General features: G+C 37.0%; 1 protein-coding gene across 1 annotated transcript in view; it reads left to right on the top strand.

Moving 5' to 3' along the window:
• Positions 1 to 22,942, top strand: part of LOC129635520 (metabotropic glutamate receptor 7-like) — a 271,345-nt gene that overhangs the window by 161,213 nt on the left and 87,190 nt on the right. Inside the window, exon 3 of the mRNA XM_055558588.1 lies at positions 22,071 to 22,127. Coding sequence (XP_055414563.1) covers positions 22,071 to 22,091 — 21 coding nt within the window. The 3' untranslated portion in view covers positions 22,092 to 22,127. The remainder of the gene's footprint in view (positions 1 to 22,070; positions 22,128 to 22,942) is intronic.

Here is a 22,942-nt window from a genome sequence, read left to right as displayed (position 1 = left end):
TCTCCAAATGTGAAACAGTCTCACCAGTGAGCCCCCTGAATTACCTGAAATGAAGATGGCACGGCACTGTGAGTAATCAGTAGATGGATGGCTTAGGGTGTTGCAATGTTTATTAATAGTTACAATGATGCTTTATCAAGTACCTAGGGATACCTTTTGGAGAAGGCATTGGCACCCCACTCCAGTACTCTTGCATGGAAAATCCCATGGATGGAGGAGCCTGGTAGGCTGCAGTCCATGGGGTCGTGAAGAGTCAGACATGACTGAGCAACTTCACTTTCACTTTTCACTTTCATGCATTGGAGAAGGAAATGGCAACCCACTCCAGTGTTCTTGCCTGGAGAATCCCAGGGACGGGGGAGCCTGGTGGGCTGCCATCTGTCAGGTTGCACAGACTCGGACACGACTGGAGCGACGTAGCATCCGCAGCAGCAGGGATACCTTTGGCCTTGGGTAAATACCTAGAAATATTTAAATAGCCATATGAGTTTTTTCCCCAACCAGATGAAAAGACATGAATATTTTACTTGGAGTTTACTGGCTGACTCAACTGATGAGCCTCTGGTGGACTTTATGTTACCGATATTAAGAACAAAGTTGTGCTTATCAGGTTAGAAGACATCTGCTCTGTGCATTACTAAGTTGTGAGGAATCGTGATACCAGACTCCATGGGTTTTAGTAGCTTCGTCACTTATTACCAGTAAATCTTCGGGTAAATTATTTAACCTGCTCCTGTCTCAGTTGCCTCATCTTGAAAACAAGAATAATGAAACTATATCCTGGTCTTGTTTTAAGAGAGTTCATGCACATGAAGTGTTCAGAATAGCGCCTGGCACACAGGAGGTGCTGGATCAGCATAAGCTCTTTACTTTTCTCACCTCAATTGGAACCAGGGTGCCCTTCTACAGAGACATACAATCTTTACCACACTTCTTAAAAAACTGAAAAGAACTTGAAACACAACATATCTGATTGAAAAAAAGGAACCAAAAACCGTGCAGTGTATTTGATACTGTGCTGAATGCCTGTAGGAACAGGAAAGTTTTACTTGATGCAAATATTCTAATTTCCTCAAGAAATAGATGCTGTTACTGCAGACACAGTCACACATCTGACTACAATGAGTTCATAAGATAAAAGAGAGTAGTCATAGAAACCACAGAGGGGAAATTATATTCTAAGCAGAGTTTCAAGTCTCTAGTTATTAAATAATACACTCAGACCTCATAAACATGGAAATGTATTCTAAATGTAAAGTACTCAAGCTTTCTTACACTAATTTGACTAAACTCTTAATTGTTTTCCACATTAAAGAGATAGCCTTTTTTTTTTTAGCCTGCTACTCTTATGCTGATGAAATACAAGAAATGTTATTTCAGTCAATAAGAAAATTGTTTCAAACTAATAAGTTTTCTCCTCACATTTCAAAACCCATATGTTGACTGAAGATGGGTTGATCCACTTCAGCTTTTGGTAGCTCTGTCCTCAGGGACCACGATGTCCAATGCCTGAGTGTGTGCATGCTCCATCGTGTCCCGCTCTTTGCTACTCCATGGACTGTAGCCTGCTAGGTGCCTCTGTCCATGGAATTCTCCAGGCAAGAATACTGGAGTTGGTTGCCATTTCCACCTCCAGGGAATCTTCTTACCCAGTAATAGAAATTACATTTCCTGCATTGCAGGCAGATCCCTTATCACAGAGCCACCTGGGAAGCCCTATCCAATTCCTAGTGCCCCTATATAAACTTTAACTCTCTTGAGTAATATTCGGAAAAACTATCCCAACCAACTTCCACTCTATAGCCAGCCTGGAAAGCAGGCTCCAAGGCATTCATCAGCGCACAGCCTAAGAGATCAGTCTTCTTAAGAATATGGATTCTCCCTCTGCACTCAACCTTACTATCCTGCAAACTATGGACAGATTTGCCCAATTCTCCTTTCCCTTTCTTATGTCCTTGAACTCAAAAAGATTTTTACAAACAGATGAAAGAAAAGCAAAGCTCATTGACTGGCTGCTACCCAAGAAAATGCTTAGCTTTGAGAGTCAGAGCTCATGGGTAGGAAGGGAAGAGCTTCATACAGTAAGGAGCTGGGAAATGACTCACCTGGCTCAGAGACCGAGGCTCTCATTCCCTAGAGGCTGCGTAGCTAGTATCTATGTGATTAACTGCAGTGAATGATGATGGGTTGGCTAACATTTATTCATGCCTCCATCCTGCCATGCAATGATAAATTTGTTACAAGCATTTTTCTTTATAATTCTCTCATCAGAAAGGCATTAATACAATTATTATGTTTATTTTATTGATGAGGAAGCTGAGGCTTAGCCAGTACTTGCACTGGGGTTTGGAGGAAGATCATAAGGTGGTTAATAAATACCCAAACTGTTTTGTTTTAGTCCAACACCCATGTTCTTAAGTTTTATGCCAGTTCTTCTCAAAGTAGAGTCTCCAGAAGGCATCAGCAGCATGACCAGGAAATTAGAAATGCAGACTCCCAGGCTCCATCCCGGACCTTCTGAATTAGAATCTCTGGGTGTGAAAGCCCAGCCATCTGTGACTCAACATGTTTTCCAGGTGGTTATGATGCATGCGAAGAGTACAGACTACTGCTTTATGCTCCATTGCCTCACTGTTTAAAAAAAATCTCTTGGTTCAAGTATCAGAAAATGACAGCTGAGCTTGTTGGGTTTCTTCTAAGCTTGTAATTATGGAATTTGTGCGGTTCCTTTGAAGAAGGAACAAGTTGTTAAGAAAGACTTGGGGTAAACCCAAGACTTCCACATTTCCCAAATTCCTGTCATGTGGTGGCATGCAACTTATGATCCTAACCATAAAGGAAGGCAGATGACATGGGGAAAATTGACTTAATCTCAAATGAGAAAGTATTTTTTTTATGTTTTGTGACAGGTATTATATGGATCAAGAATTTCCACTTATGTCTTTATTTCTCTAATGAAGTGCACTGAAGTAAAAAAGTAACCTTCCTTATCCTGAGCATTTGTGACAGCTTATTTCCTTTCAGGGAATTAGAGCAATACATATGCTAATAAATCTATAGTGGCATCCTTTTACTTGCAAAGATGACGATATAGCAAATGCATGTTACATGTATAACATTGGATGTGCTGTGATAGGAGAAAGCAAAAAAGATAATTTACACCTAGGAAGTGTCAATCAATACAAAGTTGACATTTAGTTCAGGAGAAATGTCATTCTTCTGTTATTCTGACAGAGTAACTAGGGAAAAAAAAAAAAAAAAAAAAAAAACCTCTTTGAGAATTCCTAGAGAAACTACAATCTGTTCCCCCAACTGTGGATTTGATCTGTTGTTGCTCATCTGTCTTTTGTAGCTGAGTGGCTCTTGTGAATATGAAAACTGGTATTTCCTTTGATATTTAATGTTTTGCAGTGTTTATGGGTAGGAAAGCATATCCAGTTTTCCTGGTCCTATCCATGCATGGCATTTTAAAAATGATGGATTTGCCAAGTTCTGGAATGCTAGTCATATTTGTTACTTTAGCTCCAGTACCAGGCACACAGCGACAATTTAATAAATATCTGTTGGGTAGATGGATGCTGCTGCCTTCGTCTGTGAAGTTATTCCCTTGCCTGTGGCCGGCCCTTGTGTTGTTTTCACTAGGCCAATACAGCCTTTCTATGGCCACCTTCCAATACTGAGAGTTTATAAAACATATTTTTTGATGTTTCAGTTTATTGAATCATCTAATTTTAGCATTGCAAGGAAGCTCAGAAATATTGTAGTTCCATCATCTCTACAACATGACTGAATACTGATGACTTTTTCAACACCTCTAACAAAAACCTCACTGCTCCATTGAGGAGTGTGTTTCATGATACTACCTTCTCTCTGCCACCCTATAATCCTAACCTTGTTGCCTAGTTCTGTTGTCTAGGGCACCAAATACGACTCTGGTCCCTTGCTGCTTCAAGGATTGTCCTGAGACCAGCAACATGGTTTGCATCAGGCACATGTTAAGAGATGCATAGGAGTCTCAGGTACATTCCAAACCCGTGACTCAGAATTGTCAATTTAAGAAGTCTTCAAACATTCTCTTCAGAGGTCTCTAGTCTACTTTAAATTTTATCCAGTGTATTTTTTCGTGTTGGACACCATAGTTTTCATTTTTAGAAGTATTGTGTGCATCTTTTTCTCCAGTCTCCCAAGTCTCTACTTAAAATGAATAGTCCTTCTTCTAGCTTCTTGAACATATGGAATATAGTTATAGTAATTGTTTTAATAAACTTGTCTGCTAATTCTATCATTTGTATCATCCCTGGGTTGATTCCAGTTGATTGGTTTTCCTCCTCTTTGTAGATCAAAATTATATATATATATATATATATATATAAATTTTCTTTAGGTATAAATGATCATTTTCAACCCACTTGTTTATTTTTGATTTTGTTTACTTTGCTTTTGGAATCTTTACCAAGTCTTTGTCAAAGAACTTACCCTCCTATATTTTCTTCTGAGAGTTTTATGTCTTTAGGTCTTATGTTCAAGTCTTTAATTCATTTTGAGTTGATTTTGGGGTTTGGTGTAAGATAGTGGACTACCTTCATTTTTTTTTTTTTTTTTTTTGCATGAGACTATCCAGTTTTCCCAGCACCATTTATTGAAGAGACTATCCTTTTCCCATTGTATATTCTTAGCTCCTTGCTTGTAAGTTATTTAACCATATATGTTTGGGTTTCTTTCAGGCTTTCTGTTCTGTTTCATTGATCACTGTGTCCCTGTTTATGATGGTTATTTTGCTGTTTTGAGTATTATAGCTTTGTAACATAGTTTGAAATCAGGGAGTGTGAAGACTCCTGCTTTGTTCTTCTTCCTCAAGATTGCTTTGGCTAGTTGAGATTTTTGTGAACCCACACAGATGTTAGGGCTTTTTTTTTTTTTTTTTTGGTCTTTTTCTGCAAAAAAATGGCATTCAAATTATTTACAAGGATTGCCTTGAATCTATGAATTGCTTTTAGTAATATGGACATTTTAACAATATTAATTCTTCCAATCTATGGGCACAGAACAGCTTTGCATTTATTTGTGTCTTCAATTTCTTTCATTAATGTCTTTTAGTTTTCAGTATACACGTCTTTCACCTTCTTAGTTAAATTTATTCCTAAGTGCTTTATTCTTTTTGATGCAATTTTAACAAGACTGTTTCCTTAATTTCTCTTTCTGATAGTTCATTATTAGTGTATAGAAATGCTGACAGTTTTTGTATATTGATTTTGTACTTTGCAACTTTATTGAGTTTGTTTAGTTTTCTATCATTTTTTGACAGTCTTTATTATATATATATATATATATATAATCATGTCATCTGCCATTAGAGATAGTTTATTTTGGATACCTTTTATTTATTTTTGTTTTCTAACTGCTCTGATTTGGACTCTAGTACTATATGAGTAAAATGGAAGAGTGGGTATCCTTGTCTTGTTCCTTATCTTGGAGGAAAGTTTTCAGTTTTTCAACATAGAGTATTATGCTAGTTTGAGGCTTAGTATATATGTCCTTTATCTGGTAATTTTTGATTGATTATCCAAACTTGTGGATTTATCTTACTGAGTTCTGGATCTTTTTATGCTTTTATAAATGTTATGAGCTTTGTTCTAGGAGGTACTTAAGTTGCCTGGAGCCAGTATGATTCTTTTTTCATCTTTCTTTTAAGCTTTGACAGGTGGAACTGGATCAATGTTAAGTAAAGAGATACTTGCTCCTCCACTGATGAGAAAAAACATTCTTCTGAGTATTCTATCCAGTGATCATGAGTTGTGAGGTTTTTCATATTGGCTAGCAGAGAACTAAATTCCTTAAGTTACACTGAATGAGAATGAGCAATTTCAACTCTTAAGTTCTCAAAAAGTTCCAGAATGAACTTTATCTGATAAAGATCACTCACGTTCATAAAGATTTTTTCCTATCTCTTTAGTGAACTTGCATTGATATTTCTTTTATAAAGCCCAATTTGCAGGTCATTTATTATTCTTATGTCTTGACAGAGTTTTGCCATGAAATAAGTTGAAGCATTTAATTTCCATTCCATTGATACTTATCATTGCATCACTGGCCAATTTTTCTTTCTAGTTTTAGGTTTTAGTATGAAAGTTCAACTATCAAACATACAAATAAATGAAGTTTTATAAAAACTATTCTCAAGTGCACTTGTGACCACTAATGCCATGTGTTAATGTGGGAAAAGGTGATGTGCTTTTGATGTGTGATCTGTCCTTGTTCATTACTGAGAAATGTTACAAGGTTGAATTTCCTAAGTTTTATGTTATAACTGCTAACCTCAAAAATCTCCATGATGTAACATCTAAGCATATACGTTCTAATCAGATGTATCGATAGACAGCCTGCAATGTAAGGTGCCTTCCATCTGGTGATATTGACGTCTTACAGGACCTCCTCCTGAATCTTCTGCATCTGTATGAGCAAAAAGAAAGAATGCAAGAAACCTCACATTTCAAGGCTTTACCTTGCTTGCATGGAGGAGAACTTGGAGCTCTTCTTTAAGACCATGAGGAGGAAAGAGGAATCAGTGAGCTAGCCAGATGCAGTCACAGAAGAGGAGGTGTTTTAGACTGCTCTCACTATTTACCACACTGCTAAGAGTTTCTAACATGCTCATTTTTTTTTTGGTTATACTTGCTACTCCATTCCTGCACTGCATAGTAAAAGTCAGCATTACTCTGATGTGGCTGGGCACTGGTCTCATGGGGTTTTTACCTCACTTGTCTATTAATGTCCCTTCTCAGTTTGGTGAGTGGACAAAGCATTGTGTTATCCTCTCTATCACATTTGTCTGACTCCTGAGCCTGTGGTGTGTGTCTTAGGATAGAGCAGGCCTTAACAACTCAAAGAAACTCACTCAAGTGTTTGATGAGTAATCCTCTCTGGCACAGTGGTGAAGAGTCTGCCTGCCAATGCAGGAGATGCAGCTTCAATCCCTGGGTCAGGGAAGATCCCCTGAAGGAGGAAATGGCAATCCACTTCCATATTATGGCCTGGGAAATTCCATGAGCAGAGGAACCTGGCCAGCTATAGCCCATAGGGTTGCAAAGAGTTGGATACAACTGAGTGGCTGAGTGTGTGCGTGAGTGCACACAGACACACAGACACACACACACACACACACACAATGCTCTGAAAAAACTGGATAGATTCCCTCTTTTTCCTTTTCCTTTCTGCTGCCCCTCAGTAAGAGTGTTGCAGGAGATCTTGCCTTTGAGCATCCCATTAGGATTTGAAACTGTTGCTAGTTGCTCTGTTTGTAGACTTTCTTCAACAGGGCCCTAAGGTGAATTTGAGGTCATGAGTGTGAGTAGCTAGCAGAGTTAGATTATGGAGAGCTGCAGCTAGACTCATTCCAAATAATTTGCTTGTCACACTATTTATCACTTCTGTCAAATATCAGTGTTTCTTCAACATGAGGAACTACATAAAGTTATTCGCATTTTGCTTGCAGTGGAAGGTTGATATGATGGGAAGATGGATTTTTTTTTTTCAGATTTTGCCTTTGCTTGCTGTCATTTTCAAACTTTAGCAACAGCCAGGTTTGTTGCATATTCTGGTTTGCAGTTTTGTCATTTCCAGGATATTTTGCACATTGCACTCCTCTTGAAGAGGTGGAGTTTATATGGGTAACTAACTAGCTGTCCTGTCCTAAAGATTTAATCTGAGCGATAAAGTCAGGTAAGTGGGCGAATCTAGATGCAGATGATTGAAGAGAGAAGGAATGGATTCTTTTGCAAGAGTTCAGAGGCAAAACCTTATCTGATTGATGAAATTTAGATCCTGGAAAGAATAATCTGACATGGAAGCCTTTGGATCCATCATTGCCAGAAAGTATTGCATTTTTGTTACAAACTGTGTTCTAATAAATTCTGGGAAGTAAATCTGTAGGGGCAGTGAAGTGGTTTTTATAAAGAAAGAGAAAGATAGAATAGTATATAAACAAAGAATGAGTGAAGGATAAGGAAATGAACTCTGAAAAGAGATATAGAAATATTGATTACATATGTCTGAACTATTTGGGCAGGTCCAAGGATGGAATTGAGGTTTTTTATCTGCAAATCCATCATTGTAGTTGCTATGGTATATATCAGAGACTGGAAAAATTTACTATATGGGTCGTATCTGTTCCACCACCTATTTTTGTAAATAAAGTTTTATTGGAAAACAACTCACTAATGTATTTTAATTGCTACTTTTACTCTACAATGGTAGAATTGAGTAATTATTACACAGAGACTCTGTAGCCTACAAAGCTGAAAGTATTTACTATCTGGTATTTTACAGGAAAAGTTTGTCAACACTATAATACACAATAAACATATAAGTACTAGAGAATTGTTGCTACTCAAATCCAGTGTGAATGGTCAGGGCTTCCATGCAACTGGGAAATAGGTGTCTGACTTTAAAAAGAGCTTGGCGGTTTGTTCGAGTGTTCAATCCAACCTCCATCTCTCCTGCCAGTATAAAACCAAGAGCAAGAAAGATGAACTGACTTGCCCAAGGTCACAGCTAGTAAGTGACAAAGTCAGAATAAACCTCCAGGCCTCTACATTTTCAGCCAGAACTTTTTTCAGATGTTGATAAAGAAGGTGTATCAGTTTAGTTGCTCAGTTGTGTCTGACTCTTTGTAACCCCATGGACTGCAGCACTCCAGGCTTCCCTGTCCATCACCAACTCCTGGAGCTTGCTCAAACTCATGTCCATTGAGTCGGTGATGCCATCCAACAATTTCATTCTCTGTCATCCCCTTCTACTCCTGCCTTCAATCTTTTCCTGCATCTGGATCTTTTCAAATGAGTCAATTCTTCATTATCAGGTGGCCAAAGTATTGGAGTTTCAGCTTCAGCCAGTCCTTCCAATGAATATTCAGGACTGATTTCCTTTAGGATTGACTGGTTTGATCTCATTGAATTCTAAGAGACTCTCAAGAGTCTTCACCAATACCATAATTCAAAAGCATCAATTCTTCTGCACTTAGCTTTCTATATAGCCCAACTATCACATCCATACGTGACTACTGGAAAAACCATAACTTTGACTAGACATGCCTTTGTTGGCAAAGTAATAATGTCTCTACTTTTTAATATGCTGTCTAGGGTGATCATAGGTTTTCATCCAAAGAGCAAGTGTCTTTTAATTTCATGGCTGCAGTCACATTATAAATGAATAAATGGTCTCTCTTATTTAGTAAAAATTTCACCGATTAGAGAGCTGATGCTTAGTGGAATGCTATATTCTGGATTCTACCTAAAGATGATTTAATCTTTAGAAATAATAGAAAGACCTCACTGTAATGTAGAGTTATTATTTAGTAAAGATTCTGGAAAGAACTTTTGGGTCACCATTATCATAAACCTTGAGTGATCTTTCACAGAATATCTGCATTGCTTCCAAAGATGATTTTGCTCTTAAAAATCTCTATCTTTATTTTGAAAATTTCTATGAGACTTCAAATTCTCAGTTCTACCAATGTAATTCAGACCCTTGCTGCTTAATTATATTTCTTTTCAGTTGCACTTTCTTGATGCTAAGTATTGGCAATGTGAAGATTTGGATGCTAAATAACTTCCTCTGACACGAACATAATTAATGATCTTTATTTTGAGTTCAACATTCAATGAAATGGAACACAGCTGAATGTGTGCATCAAGTTCTTGGAATATTAAAGTCCTCCACAAAAGTTTGATTTCCTATATTTTTAATTATCTCCGACTTACATTGTCAAGCAGAAGAGATAAGCAAAGTAACAGATTACATTCCAAATTTTCTCGCTCCTGATCCAAGCATAACAGAATCATTGTCTTTTTATATGTCAAAGCCTATAGCTCAGAGTTGGGTTAGCATCTGCCAATGGAGAATGGCATAGTTTTTTCTTCCTTGTTTATTGTGATATTGTTTATACGAGATGTACACAAAATTCAATACCTTGTCATTAAAATCAGTGTCTGATGTGTTCTCATTAAATGAGAGTTCATTGAAATTTATGCTGAATTGATGCTTGTGTTTTTGTTTTGCTGACCAAAATAGATTCAGGTTATCAGTTTAAAGGGAAAAAAAAGGTGGCGGCAGCAGCAGCTTTGGGGTGTATTAACTTACTTAGAATTAAATAAGATTTGTAGATTTAAAAAGACAAGCTTTAATTCTCCTGTACAATTTATTTCTCTTAAGAATTCTGTTCCTCAGATAAAGCGAAGAGTGTTTCTGGAAGTTGTATAAGTGAATTATATAATGTGATAATTCAGGGATTATACACATACTAAAATCTCGAAATGAAGCCTCTCCCTCATCCACATCCATGTATTCTTTTCACACTCACTCGTTAAACAAGTGTTGATTTAGAGTTCACTCTGTTCCCAGCCTCTGGTGGTCACCTGACGTGAACGGTGACCCAGCCAGATGCCGCTGTTCTCACACAGCATGGAACATACACAGTGAGGGAGGTGGCTATTACTAAAGTCATCCCATAGAAGTTACCATAGGATTATAGCCTGAGAAACGTGTAGAGGAAAGAGCATGCACAGAAAACTGGGCAGACTAGGTATTCAGGGCCCCTTCCTGTTTTCAGATTTTACTGAGCTGAAAGCTAACGGATAAGTAAGGTGTTAATTAAGGGGAGGATGGTTCAAGGGTCAACTAGTGCCCCATGCAGAGTAAGCTGCTTGTATAGAGATTCCTTTACAGAGGAGGCAGATCTCTGACTTGTCCAGAAAATGAAGACCAGCCTAGTTCAGTGTGAGAAGCTGTGGACACAGAAAGTAGAGATACCATCTTGCTACAGAGTTTTGTCTCTTAAGGATCACAACCATTGGAAGGTTTGATCAGAGAAGTCCCATGGTGATGTTTTAGAGTGTAAATGCCTCTCCTGCTGCTAGGGTGGTACTGAATTAGAACAGGGGTGAGGGTGGAAGGTCATGGGAGGTGTGTGCTGAGTGATATATGCAAGGGGGTGTCGCTTCATGCTCCACTCCTTCAAGACTATTAGGGTTTTCTGTGGACCTCATGCAGGTGGGTTTTTTGTGAAACAGAAGACTTCTGCTAATGAAGAAAGGAGAAAACTGATGCAAAGGTCGGCTCTGAACCAAAAGCCTCCATGCATCGAACTGTTAAATGCCAGCTTCACATTTCATAAGGGAGTCCCATTCTTCTTAAGAAGAAATCAAGCTTTAGAAATCTTCAGGGACTCTCAAAGTCACATAGCTGCTTTAGCTTGGGATTGAAATTTAAATCCATGATAGTTTTATTTCTAATCCCATTTTTTCCCCAATTTAGTCACCTCAGATTCCTCCCTTAATGTAAATACTTGAATAGGGATCAGTGACCAAATAGATTCTTGAGTAGAATCTAATAAAGTTCTGGAAAGTTAATCCACATTTTTTTCCCCCCAAGGTACAGCAAAGAACCTCAGGGGCAAATTAAATCATAACCTAAAAAAATGCAGGGAGGAAATCCATAGAACTTCATTTCAGTGTACTCTCTGGTAATTTGTACAGAAGTGTTTTTATACTGAATATTGCTTATGTAATGTGTTCTTCTGCCAGAATTTAGAATAGAAAAGCACCCAGAATGTCTTGTTGTTACAGTAGAATTAAATGATGTTTCTCCTTTCTCCACAGTGTTTAATTCTTCATCAATTAGATGCCAGTTGGAAGAAACTTTCAGTTGTTTTGAAGTGAGGACTCTCTTTGTTTTACTTTGGGTTAAATGTGTCTACATGTGAAAGGGCCTCAGGAAAGTGTGGGTAAAAAAGTATTAGAACTTAATTTTCCCCATTTATAAAATGTCCTATATATGTAGAAACTACATACCTTTACACATGTATACATGTACATACACACGTGTTCTTAGAGTTTGAAGATGGCTAATTTAAGGTAAAAATCTGATTGTGTTTGCCTTTGAGGAAACATGGAGTTTACAAAGTATGCAGAATCAAAAGCATCATCTTGGAGAGGAAAATTCCTTATCAAAAATCCTTTAAACTTTCCAAAAATGCTCACTTTTCTCATTTGGTATTTACTCCAGCCCTGTGAGATTGATTTGGTCATTGAAAATAATGGCTGGCCTGAATTTCATGAACCAGGGTGGTTCATGTCTAGTGAGCAGAAGTGCATAAATTCCTGCTCAAGCTCAACGTGAGTGTAAAGTTTCCAATGAATTGTAAGGGAAGATAAAGTGAAGCTGGAGCCAAGATAGTGATCTATGAGTACTTTCCCTTCTATCTTCCAGGCCCTCAGAGCACACATCTCCAGATGTGAAAATCTGGATGTTTTGAAGAGTTTAGCTGTGAAACACATAAGCATTTGAGTCTTAAATGAGTTTTTCCTTTTAACTGAAGCTACTGCTAAAGAAAATTCTTTGAGAAAGTTGGTTCATGGAAAATTCCATAGTTAGAAATGTATGGAGTGTGAAGAGACTCCCGCTGCACAGGTCGGTCAGCAAAGACCTCCCCATGGCCTTGCAGCCTTGAAGTGTCCAAAGGAATTAGGTAACCATGATGCTTTCTCTTTTTCTCCCACCTCCTTGTGCCCAAGTTTAACAGATTGATTTCAGTTTTTTAGAGATTAAGATGAAGTCAGCAACTTAAAATACCTTTTTAATGCAAGAGCATGTCTTGTGTTCTGCAGTGGTTCCTATTGATTTTGGCCAGAACAATATTTCTAGAAGGATTCAGAGTAGATAATGAAAACAGGAAGGGATGCTGACCTGCTAGATCAACCTATAATCTCAACATCAACCTGCAACTTTATTTAATAGTTTAGGAACTAAATAAATCTAAACTAATTAACTTGCTCAGCTGTAAAAGATATTTATGTGAATTAATTTTTAATTCTTTGTGCCAGATGATGCTCCCCACCCCCTTCACAGAAGCAGAGGCTTAACCTAATAAATTAGTTAACCATGTTAGGGAAGAGTGATCTCACTGCTTTATAAATTCTCTTTCTTCTTATACTTTGCTCCATGGGGCTAATTTTGGAGCTTCCCAGTTATGAAGAAGTCACAGAATATTTTGTCCAAAAATGTATTTTTTTTTAAATTAATGATTGTTGCAAATGATTGTTTACCTTGGAGTTTGATTGCCTTGATTTTTAATCTGACATCTTCATTACCTGAAATACCATGCTGGTCAAAACTGTTTATCCATCTTGCTTAGTTCTCTGCTTGAGAAAAGTACCAAAAAAAGTTCCATATTATACTTTACCTGTTGGACTCTTTGAGAATTGTCCAAATCTAAGTATTTAAAATTTAACTTTCATTGACTTTTTTCTTCTATTTTCATATTTTCATTGGTTTAATCATAGTATAATTTACATATAAAATCATCAGCTTTAGTGTATAATTCTGTAAGTTTTGAAAATCTAAATCCCCACCCCAGTCAAAATATAGAACTTTTCCATCATCCTCCAAATTTCTTTGTGTTGACATCTCTCTAAATTCAGTTCCCTTCTCCCACCCCCAGACCCTAGCAAACACTGGTCTGCTTTCTATTCCTATAGTTGATCCTCCTCCATAAATGAAATAAAACAGTATTTTGAAAAAGTTAGTTCATGGAAAATAGCATAGTTAGAAAAGTGTGGAGTGTGAGGAGACATCCTATTGCACAGGTCAGTCAGCACAGACCTCCCCACGGCTTTGCAGCCTTGAACTGTCCAAAGGAATTAGGTAACCATGAAGCTTTCTCTTTTTCTGAGTGGTATTGCATTGTTTAGAGACATCATGGTTTGTGGGTACTCGTGTTCACTACATGATGGATATTTGGATTCTTTCCAGTTGAATATTAAGAATATAGCTGTTGTAAATGCTTTTGAACAAGTCTTTGAGTGGACCTATGTCTTACTTTCTCTTGGCTAAATACCTAGCTGCATATTGCTAGCTAAGTTTTATGTTAAGTGTGCATGCACTCTTACAAGAGTGTTAAACTAAACTGTTTTCCAAATTGGGTATGTCATTTTGCATCCCAACCAGTATCTTATGAGTAACCATTTTTCTGTATCCTCAATGACACTTGAATTTTCTTTTTTTAATTTTAGTCATTCTAGTTGGTGTGTTGTGGTATTTCACTGAAGTTTTCATTTGCATTTTCATAAGGCTTAATTATGTTAAGAATCTTTTCATGTTCTTATTTGCCATTCATAAATCTTTCTACTGTCTTCACAGTTTTACCTTTTTCAGAATGGCATGCGTTTCAGATTGGCTTCTATCACTTAGCCATATGCATTTAAGGTTCTTCCGTATTTATCATGGCCTTTATAGCTCGTTTCTTTATAGTATCAAATATTCTATTGTCTAGATGCACCACAGTGTATCTGTTTACCTACTAAAAGATATCTTGGTTGCTTCTAAGTTTGGGCAATTGTGAGTAATGCTCCTGTAAATGTCCTTATACAGGTTTTTGTGTGAACATACATATGTACCTTCATTGGGTGAACACCAAGGAGTGGAATTCCTGGATCATATAATAAGAGTATGTTTGGTTTTCTAAGAAACCTCCCAGCTACCTTCCAAAGTGTGCCTACCATTTTGCATTCCCATTGAAAATGAAAGAGAGACCCTGCAGCTCTTCCAGACCCTCACCAGCATTTGGTGCTGTCAGTTTCAGATTTTGGCCTCACACTAATAGGGGTATAGTAATATCTCATGGTTGTTTTAATTTACATTTCCCTCATGGACCATATATTCATATGCTTATTTGCCATTTTCTTTGCTGGGGTATCTATTAAGGTCTTTGGCCAATTTTTAAATCACATTTTTTTCTTTAATTTTCTTTATTTTTTTTATTAAACTTTTTATTTTGTATTGGAATATGGCCAATTATCAATGTCGTGATAGATTCTGGTGGACAGCAAAGGGACTCAGCCATACATACATGTATCCATTCTCCCCCAAACTCCCCTTCCATCCCGGCTGCCTTTCAGATTGGCTTCTATCACTTAGGCATATGTTTTCTAGCATTTCTGTCACATAATGTTAGGCAGAGTTCCCTGTGCTATATAGTAGGCCCTTGTTGGTTACCCATTTTAAATATAGCAGTGTGTACCTGTCCATCCCAAACTCCCTAACTGTCCCTTCTCCCGCCCTTCCCCCGGTGACCATAATTTGGATCTCTAAATCTGTGAGTGTGTTTCTGTTTTGTAAATAAGATCATTTGTATCATGTCTTTATAGATTCCACATGTAAGAGATGTCATACGATGTTTCTGCTTCTCTGTCTGACTTCACTCCGTATGACTATCTCTAGGTTCATCCATGTTACTGCAAATGACATTATTTCATTCTGTTTGGTGGCTCTGGGTGATATCCACTGTATATATGTACCACATATTCTTTATCCATTCATCTGTTGATGGACATGTAGGTTGCTTCCATGTCTTGGCTATTGCAAACAGGGCTGCCATGAACATTGGACTGCCTGCATTCTTTTGAACCATGTTTTTCTCTGAATATATGTCCAAGTGTGGGCTTGCAGAGTCATATGGTAGTTCTATCTTTAGTTTTTTAAGGAACCTGCATACAGCACTCCATAGTGGCTGTACCAATTTACACTCCCACCAACAGTGTAGGAGGGTTCCCTTTTCTCCACACCCTCTCCAGCATTTATTGTTTGTGGATTTTTTTAATGATAACTATTTTGACTGGTGTGAGATATCTCATTGTAGTTTGATCTGCATTTCTCTAATAATTAGCAATGTTGAACATATTTTCATGTGCCTCTTGGCCATCTGTATGTCTTCTCTGGAGAAATTTCTATTTAGATCTTCTGCCCATTTTTCAATTGTAAAGTTTGTTTTGATGATGTTGAGCTTCATGAGTGATTTGTAGATTTTGGAGACTAATCCCTTGTTGGTCACATCATTTGCAACTATTTTTTCCATCTGTGGGTTATCTGTTTTGTTTATTTTCCTTTGCTGTGCAAAAGTTTTTGAGTTTAAGTAGGTCCCATTTGTTTATTTTTGTTTTTATTTCCATTATTATGGAAGACAGATCAAAAAAGATATTGCTGCAATTTATGTCAGAGAGTGTTCTACCTATATTTTCCTCTAGGAGTTTTATAGTGTCCAGTCTCACACTTAGTTCTTTAATCCATTTTGAGCTCATGTTTATGTATTGTGCTAAAGAATGATCGAATTTCATTTTTTTTTAATATATAGCTTTCCAGCTTTCCCAGCACCATTTGTTGAAGAGACTGTCTTTCCAACATTGTGTAGTCTTGCCCCCTTTGCCATAAACTAATTGACCATAGGTGTGTGGGTTTGTTTCTGGGCTTTCTATCCTATTCCATTGGGGAGGCCTGGCGTGCCGCAATTCATGGGGTCGCAAAGAGTCAGAAACAACTGAGCGACTGATCTGATCTGATCTGATATTACTATTTTTGTGTCAGTACCATATTGTTTGGATAACAGTAGCTTTGTAGTATAGTCTGAAGTTGGGAAGCCTGGTTCCTCCAGCTCTGTATTTCTTTCTCAAAATTGCTTTCACTATTCAGAGTCTTTTGTGTCTCCATACAAATTTAAAATGTTTTTGTTGGAGTTCTGTGAAAAATGCCATTGGTTATTTGGTAGGGATAGCTTTCAATCTATAGATTGCCTTCAATCTGTAGATTGCCTTGGGTAGTATAGTCATTTTGATAGTATTGATTCTTCCAAGAACATGGTATGTCTTTCCATCCATCTCTTCTTTCATCAGCATCATATAGTTTTCAGAGTACAGGTCTTCTGCCTCTTTAGGTAGGTTTGTTCCTAGATATTTTATTATTTTTGATGCAGTGGTAAATGGGATTGTTTTCTTAATTTTTCTTTCTGATCTTTCATTTTAAGTATATTGGAGTGCAAGAGATTCTGTATCATGCAGCTTTACCGAATATATTGATGAGCTCTAGTAGTTTTCTGGTAGCATCTTTAGGATTTTCTGTGTGTAATATCATGTCATCTGCAAACAGTGACAGTTTTCAAAATTTCAACTTTATAGAGGTATAATTGGTGAATAAAAGTGTAAGATATTTAAAGTGTACATTGTTGTTATTATATATATATATATATATATATATATATATATATATATATAATGAAAGAATTCCCCATGAAGTAAATTAACACATTTATTATCTCATATTTATGTTTTATTTATTTGGTTTTGCTGAGAACATTTTAGTATACTCTTTTAGCAAATTTCAGTTACAAAACAGTGTTATTAACTATGTCACCATGTTTACATAAGATCCTAAGAGCTTTTTCATCTTATAGATGTGGGCTTATATTCTGTTACCAACTTTTATGTATTTTCCCCTATCTCAAAACTACTGATAACCACTTCTCTACTTTCTGTTTTGATGAGTTTGACTTTTTCTTTTGTTTATAGATTCTGCATATAAGGAATACTATGGATGATACCACTCAACATATACCTTTCTCTGTGTAGCTTATTTCACTTAACCTGATAACCTAAAAATCAATCTGTGTGGTTGCAAATGGCAAGATTTTCTTCTTTCTTATGGCTGTAAAGTATGCCTTACATGTTCTTCATCCATCTGTTTATTAATGTACACTTAAGTGCTTCCCATATCTTTACTACTGTGAATAATGCTATAATGAACATAGAAGTGGCAATCTCTCTTAATATCCTGTTGTCATTTCCATCGGATATCTTACTCAGAAGTGGGACTGCTGTATCATATGGTAGTTTTATTTTTAATTTTTTTCAGGAACTTTCATACTATTTTCTGTGATGGCCACGCCAATTTAGATGCCCACCGAAAAGTTCACAAGGGTTCCCTTTTCAAAAATACTTGTCTTTTGATCATAACAATTTTAACAGTTGTGAAATGATGTTTCATTGTGGTTTTGATTTGTATTTATCTCATTAATAATAACACTGTGCACCTTTTCATATACCTGTTGGCCATTAAGGTGTCACCTTTGGAAAAATGTCTATTCTGCCCATTTTTTAATTTGGATTTCTTTTTAATTTAAGCTGTATGAGTTCTTTATATTTTGTATATTAACCCCTTATCATATATAGATGGTTTCCTACTTACAGTCGGTGGTTCAGCTTACGACGTTTTGACTTAGTGATGGTGAGAAGGCAATACGCATTGAGTAGAAACCATACTCTGAATTTTTATATATTCCTGGCCACTGATATGCAGTATGACACTCTGTTCTGAGAATGTTTAAGGTAGATGAGGCTAAGCTAAAATGTTTGATAGACTAGGTGTATCACATGCATGTTTGATGTAGGTTATTTTCAATTTATTATGGGTTTATTGGGATGTGTATATGATTTTTGAGATTTTCTCCCATTGCATGTGTTGCCATTTCATTTTTTGATCCCTCATAGCTCAGTTGGTAAAGAATCTGCCTGCAATGCAGGAGGCCCGGTTCGATTCCTGGATTGGGAAGATCCCCTGGAGAAGGAAATGGCAACCCACTCCAGTACTCTTGCCTGGAAAATCCCATGGATGGAGGAGCCCAGTAGGCTACAGTCCGTGGGGTCGCGAGGTGTTGGACACGACTGAGCGACTTCACTTTCACTTTCACTTTCACTACTTTGCTGTGCAGAAGCTTTTCAATTTGATGTAGTCCCACTTACTGATTCTTGTGTTGCCTTTCTTTTGGAATCAGCTCTAAAATTTCAATGCCAAGACCTATGTCGACTTATTGCCAATTTTTTTTCCCCAGGAGTTTTGTGGTTACAGGTCTTCAGTCACTCAGTCATATCCGACTTTTTGCAACCCCATGGACTGCAGTGTGCAAGGCTTCCCTGTTCATCACCAACTCCCGGAGCTTACTCAAACTCAGGTCCATCAAGTCAGTGATGCCTTCCAACCATCTCATCCTCTGTCATCCCTTTCTCCAGCCTTCACTGTTTTCTAGCATCAGGGTCTTTTCTAATAAGTCAGTTCTTCACATCAGGTGGCCAAAGTATTGGAATTTCAGCTTCAGCATCAGTCTTTCCAATGAATATTCAGAACTGATTTCCTGTAGGATGGACTGGTTGGATCTTCTTGCAGTCCAAGGGACTCTCAAGAGTCTTCTCCAACACCACAGTTTGAAAGCATCAATACTTTGGCACTCAATTTTCTTTATAGTCTTAACTCTCACATCCCTACATGACTACTGGAGAAACCACAGCTTTGACTAGATGGACGTTTGTTGGCAAAGCAATGTCTCTGCTCTTTAATATGCTCTCTAGGTTGGTCGTAGCTTTTCTTCCAAGGAGCAAGTGTGTTTTAATTTCATGGCTGCAGTCACCATCTGCAGAAGGAAATGGCAACCCACTCCAGTGTTCTTGCATGGAGACTCCCAGAGATGGCGGAGCCTGGTGGGCTGCCGTCTATGGGATTGCACAGAGTTGGACACGACTGAAGTGACTTAGCAGCAGCAGCAGCAGCAGTCACCATTTTCAGTGCTTATAGAGCTATGAAACTAAAGTCTGTCACTGTTTCCATTGTTTTCCCATCTATTTAACATGAAGTTAAAGGACTGGATGCCGTGATCTTAGTTTTCTGAATGTTGAGTTTTAAGGCAACTTTTTCACTCTCCTCTTTCACTTTCATCAAAAGGCTCTTTACTTCTTCTTCTCTTTCTGCCATAAGGATGGTATTATCTGCATATCTGAGGTTATTGATGTTTCTCCCAGCAGTCTTGAGTCCAGCTTGTGCTTCATCCAGCCCAGCATTTTGCATGATGTACTCTGCATATAAGTTAAATAAGCAGAGTAACAGTATACAGCCTTGACGTACTGCTTTCTCTATTTGGAACTAGCCTGTTGTTCCATGTCCAGTTCTAACTGTTTCTTCTTGACCTGCATACAGATTTCTCAAGAGGCAGGTCAGGTGGTCTGGTATTCCCATCTCTTGAAGAATTTTCCACAGTTTGTTTTGATCCACACAGTCAGGTCTTACGTACACATTTTAAAACCATTTTGAGTTGATTGTTATGTGGTGTAACATGTCGATCTAGTTTTTTCTTTTCTTTTTGCATGTGGCTATCCAGTTTTCCTACACTTTATTGAAGAAAATGTACCTTCCTCACAGCATTATTGTATAGGATTATTTCTGGGCTCTGTATTCTGCTCAGTTGGTCAATGTCCTTGTTGTTATGCCAATATCATACTATTTTGGTTACTCTGGCCTTGAAATGTGTGGAGAAGGAAAAGGCAACCCACTCCAGTATTCTTGCCTGGAGAATCCCAGGGACGGAGGAGCCTGGTGGGCTGCTGTCTATGAGGTCGCACAGAGTCAGACACGACTGAAGCGACTTAGCAGCAGCAGCAGCAGTAGCCTTGAAATGTAGTTTGAAATCAGGAGAGTTGATGCCTCCAGCTTTGTTCCTCTTTCTTTATATTTCCTTGGTTATCTGGAGTCTTTTGTGTTTAATACAAATTTTAGGATAGTTTATTCTATTCCTGGGAAAAATGTCATTCTTTTCATTATTTAGGATTGTATTCTGGTGCAGTTAAATTACTTGAAAGGCCTTTTATTCTCTTGAAGTTGACCTCTTATGTATATGTATATATAATATATGAATATATATACATATATATTATATGTATATGTGTATATATTCATAAAAATATTTATTTTCACATCTAGTCATATGAATTATAAATACATAGTCCCATTTTCCTGTTGCCTCATGTGAGTATACAACGTGTAAATCTGGTTTCTGTTATCCCATTAGATCCCAAAGTAATAGTTCAGTTATTGGTTTTCTATCAATCATTTTTTTTTTTTTTTTTTTTTGCCTTTCCCATTTTTGTTTGTCTGTTTCTTGCTTGGACCAAATGCAAATTGTCTATAGTTTCTGAATGATATTTCAATTCTTTCTCTAGTATTATAGTTAAGATATCTAATAATATGTTGGAATTTTCTTTTTCCCTCTTTCCCTTCCTTCCTTCCTTTCATCAGGGCAGGGTTGTTAGTTTTCGATACCTGTTTCCCATAACCCTTTTTAATGCCAACAATTACTTTTAGATTGCCAAACAAGCTGGCTGCATCCTTATTTAAATCATTTATTTTATAGGTGGTGCCATTATCTTGAATTCATGCTTAATGACTATCATCTTTACACATTAAAACCAGGAAATTAAGTATATGTATTCTGCATTTGCACACACTCTTGGTCCTCTTATTATTGACCAGGAGAGTCATTAGGCTTTGTTGAATAAGGGCCCTTCACTGCTCACCTGAAACTGCCACAACATTGTTAATCAGCTATGCCCCAATACAAAATAAAATGTTTAAAGTTTGGATAAAAAAAATAAGGTCCCCACCACTACTCACCTTGGAATAACTATGCCCAGTTGTTCAAGAGAGAAGCAGCTCAAGAGTAGATCGACTTTGAAGCAGCTCTGGAAAACGACTGTTTTTTTTCTTTGTGGTCTGTTTTCTACCCCAACTCAATCACTATGGGATCTCTAAAGAAAACTTTCTGTGTGCCATGTTATCTGTTTGTATTAGATATGACACCAAGATATTTTTTTGAAATTTGGTATCACTTTTCAAATAGTGAGGTAACAAAGAGACACAAATCAATTATTTTTCTCTAAAATTAATATATTTTGTTACATCATCAGTGAATTTGAGTTATTATATTCATATATTTTAGTGCTTGATTTTACTGTAGCCCTGTAGATGTCCTTATTTGTTATAGGTTTTGAAAATGCCATTTTCTTTTTTTTAATCTGATTTAATTTTCTACACTAAATTAAATATACTAATTTGACTTTCAGAAGTCTGTATAATTATGTGAATTAATGAAAATATTAAAGGAATTCAGTTTGGTTCATTTCAAGACCATTTGGTATGAAAAGCTATACTGATGAAGTAAGCGTTGTCTTGATAGATTCCCTAGGAAACGTGTTTGAATTAGTAGATTGGAATGATTTTTCAATTAACATATGGGTTGTTTCTATGCAAATAAAGGTTTCTGAAGTGCTTAAGGGAATGTTTGAAAAGTTCATTTAATTACAATAGTTCTGAGTATTACCTCTGAAATCTGTTTACCCCTGTATTTATACATATCTTTTGTTTTATAGATGATCCTTCATTTCAAATAACCTATTTGAAGCTGGGATTCCCTGATAGCTCAGTTGGTAAAGAATCTGCCTGCAATGCAGGAGACCCCAGTTTGATTCCTGGGCTTGGAAGATTCGCTGGAGAAGTGACAGGCTACCCACTCCAGTATTCTTGGGTTTCCCTTGTGGCTCAGCTGGTAAAGAAACCACCTTGAATTTGGGAGACGAGGGTTGATCTGCAGGTTGGGAAGATCCCCTGGAGAAGGGAAAGGCCACCCACTCCAGTATTCTGGCCTGGAGAATTCCATGAACTGTGTGTAGTCCATGGGGTTCCAAAGAGTCAGATACAACTGAGCAGCTTTCACTTTCACTTTTCATTTGAAGTTAGTATAGTACAAATGTAATACAGTGGTTATCTCTAATTGTGTAAATATGGATGATTAACTTTCTTTTTTAGCTGTTATTTGACTGTTTTTTGATACATTTAGTCACCTTTTCTCTAAATAATTAATTCTCATCCACATTGTAGATGAAAATGCCCAAAAACTTTTTCTCTAACAAATCATTTTCCTTTTAATAATTGAATTTTGGCAAGTCATTGCTTTTCACAAAGAAAAATATACTGTGGTATTTCTAGAGAATATATGATTTACAGCATGTATGCTTTAGAAGACTGGGATGATTCAGTTAGATGAACTGATGGATAATCTTTTTTTCTAATTTGAATTTTCCAGTTGGAGAAATTGAGTCTCAACAAGATGTTCTGGCATATTGTGATAGCCTCCTTTGAAATAGAGTGAATCATTCGGATCTTAAATTTTATGAGTATAACCACATTGAGCATTCTGTATTTTGTAAATTCAGATCCCCTTTCATTGAAATCCAGAAGCTTG

Source organism: Bubalus kerabau, chromosome 20 (assembly GCF_029407905.1).
Source record: "Bubalus kerabau isolate K-KA32 ecotype Philippines breed swamp buffalo chromosome 20, PCC_UOA_SB_1v2, whole genome shotgun sequence".
Taxonomy (NCBI): domain Eukaryota; kingdom Metazoa; phylum Chordata; class Mammalia; order Artiodactyla; family Bovidae; genus Bubalus; species Bubalus kerabau.
This window is presented reverse-complemented; position numbering and strand designations above follow the sequence as displayed.